The sequence below is a fragment of the Theobroma umbraticum genome, unplaced genomic scaffold (genome assembly GCF_002168275.2).
Source record: "Theobroma umbraticum cultivar Fairchild unplaced genomic scaffold, ASM216827v3 scaffold_130.0, whole genome shotgun sequence".
NCBI lineage: Eukaryota > Viridiplantae > Streptophyta > Magnoliopsida > Malvales > Malvaceae > Theobroma > Theobroma umbraticum.
The window spans coordinates 3,228,874-3,236,172 of NW_018397264.1; the positions used below are offsets into that span (position 1 = coordinate 3,228,874).

Consider the following 7,299-nt stretch of genomic DNA (forward strand, 5'->3'; position numbering starts at 1 on the left):
AAAAATATAAATTTTTTCAAGTATTGTATAGACTTGGAAATGACAAGTATTATGCAGATAATTGTGAATATATTTTAAATCATACTATTTTTTAATATATATACTTTTAATTTGTAATATTTGGTTAATTGTTAATTTTAAAAGAAATCTGTAATATTTTTAAAGGTAAAATACATTAATCCTTTGATCATAATTATAATGTGAATTCATTAAGTTTTTAAAATAAATAATTTATTTTAAAAGAATATTTTTATTAGACCCATAAATCTTATCTATTAATATTTCTGTTAATTTTATGATATAATAATATTTTTAAAATAATTTTATTTTTTTAATTATAAAAATCATTATTATAAAAATTATAATTTTTTATTTTAAAATTTTTTCTCTTTTAAAAAAGTTTCTTTCCATCCAATCACCTACGACTACTGACACTCTCTTTGGGAGCTTGGTCTAATGCTCACTTAAAAGAGCTTCATTTGAAACTCTTAAAAGGAGTTCAAGTAGGGATGATTGACCTGTGTAAAGAAAAAAAAATAAAAAAAATAAGAAAAGTATTTAGATATTAATTATATTTACATATTTAAAATGAAATATTTATTTTAAAAATGAATAAATTCATGTATAATTATGATAAAAAGTTAAATAATTAGGGTATTTAACACAATTTTTAAAGTTGTATTCCACCTCAAATTACATGCTGCTTTTTGTTATTTACTTTTTTTTAAATACTATATGCATTTGACAGTCACAAAATGACATGAATAGCCTCAGCAAAAGTCCCCTTTACCGCCACTTGTCCCTCCACGTCAAACCATTGACCTTCCCTAAACAAACAATCCCCAAAATTTTATTTTCTTCTTCTCCCCCTGCATTTTCCCGAGAAAATTATCCCTTTGCAAACAAAATTTCCCAAGAAATGATACGATCGGCGTGAAAAAACAAAAAAGCTCCAATCGGGCGAGGCCCAGGACGATGAGGTCGACCTATGACCTTTTCTCAAACTTACAAAATCGAAACCTTTCGTTTTTCAATTCTTCATGGAAAATCAAGAACAACAAGACCGAAGCACAACCCTAATTACGGACCCGAAGCAAATCAATGCAGCAGAAGGAAATGCGAAAGTAATTGAATGGGAAGATTTCGAGCATGAGCTCGCTAGATTCTGGAGTTTAACTTCTGCCCTTAAAGAAGCTAATGAGAAGAAGCAAAGTCTTCAAGAAAAGCTCCAGTCTTTTATTCAGGTTAGGCTTTTTCTGATTAAAATATAGTTAAAAAAGAACTTTCTTTATTTGGAAAATTATGGTGCTTTAGCATTTCGGTTTTGGGTTTTTTGTTTAAAACATGAATTTAATGAGAGAAAAAGGGGTTTCGATGGGCAAGGAAATTTGGGTTTTGTCTGGTGGTTGGCTGGTAGTGGCTTGAGTGATGATAAAAGGGCATGGCTGAATTTTAGAGTTTTGGAGTAGTAATTCAATTTTTATGTTAATTTTTTCTGATTTAGAAAATAAGGAAAAGGAAATAGAAGAGCAGAAATAAAATTTCTAAAATAGTGGGATCAACTATTGAAAGAAACGTTTAGGGCTTTTCTGAATTCTAGATGTAGTAATGTTCTGTAAATTTTCTAAGGAGTTGTGGGAGAGGAAGGAATCATAATATGCAATAAATTTTAGTTTTATGCTCAATGTTGTTGATTTTGAAAGATAGTTGGACGATGTTATAGTTTTTCAGTATGCATAATATTTTTCCATTAAACAGAAGCTCAAATCGCTGTGCTGTAGATTTTCGAATTTTTATAAGCTGTGTTTGATAGCTGCTAGGCATGAGAAGGAAGAAAATAGATTTCTGATGTCTGCACTTAAATTGTGAACTAGGTTGGGCAGTGTGGGTTCTGGAATTCGTGAAGCCAGTCATTTTAGTTTGGATTATTATGAATTCTGTCGCGTTGCTCAAACTGCTTCATTAAGAAGATGAGAAGAAGAACTATAAGTTAAACTTTGGTGGAGAAAGGGAGATGAGAATTGTCTTGGTGAATGGAACATTTTTCTTAACAGAATCTTAAATATTCAATCTGAGTACATATTTATTTTTGGTACCGAAATAATGATGTTGATTCACTTCAGATCCTTTATACTTTCTATTTTCTCCTCAAAATGGTAAGGCCAACTAAGTACATTTTACTTATGTCCTGATTTTTGAAAATGAGAATATCCAGTTCTTTTCTACTGTGTCAAAAAGTTGAAATGGAAGTGTTATCATTTATTTGGCTGGATGCCTTTGTTTAATTGGATCAAAGCCCTTTTATTTCGGGATTTATTACCATTTGTACCCGATATATTTGTTGTTTCTATTTAATTCCTTTCCCCCCTTTTAAGTTCTTATTTGGCTGGATGCCTTTGTTTAATTGGATCAAAGCCCTTTTATTTCGGGATTTATTACCATTTGTACCCGATATATTTGTTGTTTCTATTTAATTCCTTTCCCCCCTTTTAAGTTCTTTTCTTTCCACTTTTCTGTTTTTTTGGGTCCTTTAAATTGTTTTATGTTGTAATTGAAACATGTCATTGGAAAGTGGTTTAAAAATTTCATTTGCATTTTCTCTTTTCATTTTAATTTTAGGAGAAATGAAAAGTAGCATTGATAAAGTGACATCAGCTTGAAGGAGCTGATGGAGTTTGTAATTTGATATTGTTTCGTGTGTACCACTGTCTATACCTCTCTCTCTCTCTCTCTCTCTCTCTCTCTGTGGGATATCTTGGACCTAATCAATTAGCCCGCTGATTAGCGGGTGGGAACATGCTGTGCAGGTCAAAACTGAGTCATTGAATCAACTGAATGAGCTTGAGGAAATGCGTGAGAGACTAGAGGCAAGAAAATTAGTGATTGGGAACATGTCAATGCGTTGCAAGCTTGCAACAGAGGATGCTAAAAAACAGGAGGAAATGCTTAGTACTGAAGTGAGATCCTTGTTGGTTGCTGGTACCTCACTTTCTGTGGCAAGGAAGCGGTTGCAGGTGAAGTATTTTTATTCTTACTTAAATGCCAATTATCTTCGGAATTTCATTTTAAGTTTTGAGGAAGGTTGAATTTATGCTATTGTAGAACTTTTCTGCATATTCAGCTTTAGGTGTTTGATATTCTCCCCTCCAATGCAAGATGTCCTTCTCCCACCCACCCCTCCCCCTAGTGGGTGGAGGTGGATGAGTTGATTAGATGGGAAGTATTCTCATTCCATGAATACCTTTGAGTAGTCATGAATTATCTCCTTCTTGCTATCTTATTTCTTTCCCTCCTTGTTCATGTAATTGTTCCGTAGGATTTCATACATGACATGACAGGATTGATTATTATTATTATTATTTTATTACAGGAATCAAATAGATTACTCACTGAAGAAAGGGGTTACATTAAGCTCAAAAATGTGCAGAGAAAGCTTCGAGCTAGGCAACAATATATGATATCACAAGTTTCATTGCTCTACCCTGTAAAGATCTTGGTTGGACCCGCACAAGAGCAAGAACTTGAATCCTATCCAAGCAGTAGTAGACTAGGTAATGTACTAGTAGTTTTGGGTTACTAAACCCTTTGGAATAGAGGACAACATATGGTTTGAATCGGCAGCCAATCTCCAAGTAACCAATGTTTCGTTCCTGTTTAGTTCATGGTATATTATGATATTCTTAGTTGATGTTTATCCTCCCCCATATATCATTGAGAATCACAGTGACGCATGTTACATTTGCTACCTTATTTGCTTGAGATTTCTGATGGTCAAAATGGGTTGAGGAAAATCGTTCCATGAATTGCAGCATGTGGTTTTTCCTTGTTGATTATTGAATATTAGTACAAGCCCTTCTTTCTCTTGAACAGTTCCATCTTGCAACATGTTGGAAAATCTCTATCAATGGACATGCCAGGGTCTGCATTCAGTTTCAAATATGGTTGTATCAATGTGATGTTCTGCCAGGGGAGAACAAAAGAATATTGAGTTATTTAAGATTTTGTTGGCTGGCTGAGCCTTCTATGGTTCCTAAACAGCTTAAGGATTACCATTACCCATCCCTCCACCCTTCTTTCAGTTATAATTGTTGTATACTTCACATGTACTTCAATTATTTTCTTTTTACCAATCTATTATTTAATTCTCTTTAGTATTAAATTAACTTTTTGTTTGTTCTCGAATATTATGGAATTTTGGATACCTTTTACCTTTATGATTATATTGTATTGTATACCATGTTGACTTCCTTGCTGTGTGAGCCTGCTGATCTTTTCAAGAGTTCTATTTAACTGCTGGTGCCTGGTGATGTGTTAATACTAAGTTCCTTTTGTTGTTGTCTTCACTAGGGAATTATTCTGTATCGAAGCCCATTAATCAAGGATCCTTGACGATTTTAGGTCTGCATCTCACCATGCTTCCTTTTACAAAGATGAGTTTTTTCACTGACAAAAGGGAGGTTCAGAGATCTGCAACTGCCTTAGGATATGTTGCACATGTGCGTTCCATTTCTTTGCTTAATATAAAGATTTTCTTTAGTGAATTTTTTTTTTGATAATATCAAGCCATAGGCATTGAGTTCTTCCACCTGGAGTCCCTTGTTGCTCCAAGATGCTGTAGTTATTTTATATTGCTATATAGCAATTTAGTATCTTGGGAGAGTCTTAAAAGCTTGTTTCTCTTGCTGAGGCAATAATTTTATTCATACCTAATTATTCTTTCTTGTCTCTCCCTGTACGCTCATTGCAGGGTGTTTCACTAATTGCATCCTATTTACAAGTTCCCTTGCGTTATCCTGTGCACTTGGGTGGTTCCCGCTCATATATTAACGACTATGCACCTTCAGTGGAGCCTACTTCTTCTGATTTGTTATGGGATACAGCACTTTCTGTAAATGTAAAGCCTGTAGAATTTCCCTTGTTTTTAGAAGGTCAAGACACAACAAGAGCAGCATATGCTGTGTTCTTGTTAAACAAGGTGAGTTTTCACATACTATCATTTATTTTTGTGAATTATTCTCCTCTTGCATTTTTTATGTAGGGTATTCAATTCAAATCACTGTGAAGTTGGCATGTCCTTTGCTATTACGAAAGATGCTCTTCATCCACATCTTGGAAAAAGTGTCTCCTTTACAACTCATATTTATATCTTTGGTAGTGGCTAATAACACTTCATCAGCATCATCATGGTTGAATTATTCAGTAGAATAGATTTACTTTCATCCAGTTTCACGGGATAGACTTTTAAGACTTTCTATAAATTTCATCGGCCTCATGAGTGTGTCACACAAAGTCCGTATTTTAAATATGAGATGAGAGGAAGGATTATTAACAAATTAGAAAATTGTTACATCCAAAAGGACTCAAATCCCGTTCCCCATAACGAAACTAAAAATTTAAATAGAAAAGGTAATGACCAAACTTTCGTCTTTCCTGTTTTTGCCTCCATCTCTTTCTTTTCCCTTGTTTTCGTACTTTGGAATTTCTTTCCAGAAGTTTATTCTTTTGTTTTCTCATCTTTCCTTAGGCAGAAATGCACTCTTCTGATCTACGTACATTAGTGTAATAAGTTTACACTGCTTCCTATATTTCTATGTGGTTCATCTTTTACTAAGGATCTAATAATCTAATTCTTGCACATCATGCTTGTTAATTTGCTTAGTTCTTATTCTTTAATGTTAGACATAGAAATTATCAAATAATTAGGAAATACCATGTTGATAGTCACACTTTACAGCCAAAAGGAGATTTAGCATTCAAAATCTCCTGTCACCTAACTTAATTATCAAAAGACTAATTAGGAAAGTAAGGGCAAAATATTTGAGTTTCCAGTGTTTGTTACTTTCTTGTTCTTCTCAAAATTCGCTTCAAAAGTTTAATCTTTGTTTTGTCATTTAAAATAATGCTGATCCCGATTCTTTGATAAGAAATACACTCCCAATCCGCTTGTAATTGTTACATTAATGTAATAAGTATAAACTACCTGGTAGCATTCTGCTTGTTTCCTTGTTTTACCATTGTATCTAACAATCCATTCATACTCAGCATGCATGTAAATCTTCTAACTGTTCCCCTATCTAGAGCATTTTAATGAAAGAAATTGCCATTTGCTGTAAGTAACTATTGAAGTTTTTATGATGTTATTAATCAACTTCAAGTGTAACAAGTATCAAATTTGAACACAGATATTGTAAGATATGAATTATGCATGATATATGGAAGGGAGTACATTAAATCACTGTTAGACCAGTCTAAGTTGCTTTATTCCTTGGTATAGTTATGTTTTACTGAAAATGGTCCCAAATATCATTTAAGGTTGAAAGGGGCTTGTAAGGCAGAGCGAATTTCAGAGTAGAGAAAGGGTGAATATTTTTGCCAGACTTAGACTAACATATAGTAACTTCTATATCTATCTGTAAGTTTTCTTCAAATGTTAAAGTTCAATTTTGTTATAGATGACCTATTATCTACTCTGAGCATAGAAGGCCAACATACTGAAAATGTGTCAATGTATATATGTGTAAGCAACTTCATATAGACATGTATGTAAGGATGCTTACAGGATCTCTACGAGTCTAACTAGCCTTCTTCTTAGTGTTAATTCGTTGTACAATGTTTTAAGGTTTAGTTCATGTCATTTTGGCAAAATGTTTGTTGAGATGCACAACATTTTAATTGTCTTATATATATATATATATATATTCTTTTTGAATTGAATTCATAGTCTTCTCTGTGTTTGCAGGATATAGAGCAGCTTTTGAATTTCATCAGTGTCAAGAGTTTAGGACCACGACATGTACTAGCAAATTTGAAGGAGCTTCTGAGGACTGTCCAATCTTCAGAATTTATAGATACCTGAATTTTGATTTACTAGGGTCAACTGTAATTAGCTACTTACAGTGTAAATGGATGACTTTGTATTCTTTACACAGGTGCGAATTTTTGATCACGCACCTTTCATATAGCCTTTAAAGATCTCATATTTGGTTGTTAAAAATCAAGCTTCGAGTGTATTCATAATGAGCAGATGGTTTGGCGTTACAGTAAAATTTGGGTATGGAGGGTTTGCCCTATGGAAATCTGTTGGCTTATGCATTTCTTGATGAGAATATAAGCTGAGAAGATTTGGAAATGGATTGTTGTGTATAAATGTTACATGTGAATTAAGTTCTTAAAACTTGAAGTCGAACTTTGCAATATTAACCACATTTTAATTATGTTTTAGTATGTTTGAACTATTTGTCCCACAAAAAGTAACACAGGAGTCATCTTTAAGAATAACGGATCATTCGTTGCCATACA

At 33.1% G+C, this 7,299-nt stretch overlaps 1 protein-coding gene across 4 annotated transcripts; it reads left to right on the forward strand.

Moving 5' to 3' along the window:
• The first annotated feature begins 813 nt into the window (after positions 1-813).
• On the forward strand, positions 814-7,076 carry LOC110422177 (UV radiation resistance-associated protein). Of its 4 annotated transcripts, XM_021435989.2 has the most exons (7): positions 1,106-1,244; positions 1,875-2,029; positions 2,808-3,014; positions 3,371-3,551; positions 4,348-4,496; positions 4,748-4,975; positions 6,740-7,076. In XM_021435989.2, the coding sequence occupies exons 2-7, from the start codon at positions 2,015-2,017 to the stop codon at positions 6,854-6,856; spliced, it is 897 nt and encodes a 298-aa protein (XP_021291664.1). In that variant the 5' UTR covers positions 1,106-1,244; positions 1,875-2,014; the 3' UTR covers positions 6,857-7,076. The 4 variants fall into 4 exon arrangements, with proteins under 4 accessions (XP_021291662.1, XP_021291663.1, XP_021291664.1 ...); XM_021435987.1 differs by lacking the exon at positions 1,875-2,029 and having other exon boundaries at positions 814-1,244; XM_021435988.2 differs by lacking the exon at positions 1,875-2,029 and having other exon boundaries at positions 1,058-1,244; positions 2,786-3,014.
• The last annotated feature ends 223 nt before the right edge of the window (positions 7,077-7,299 follow it).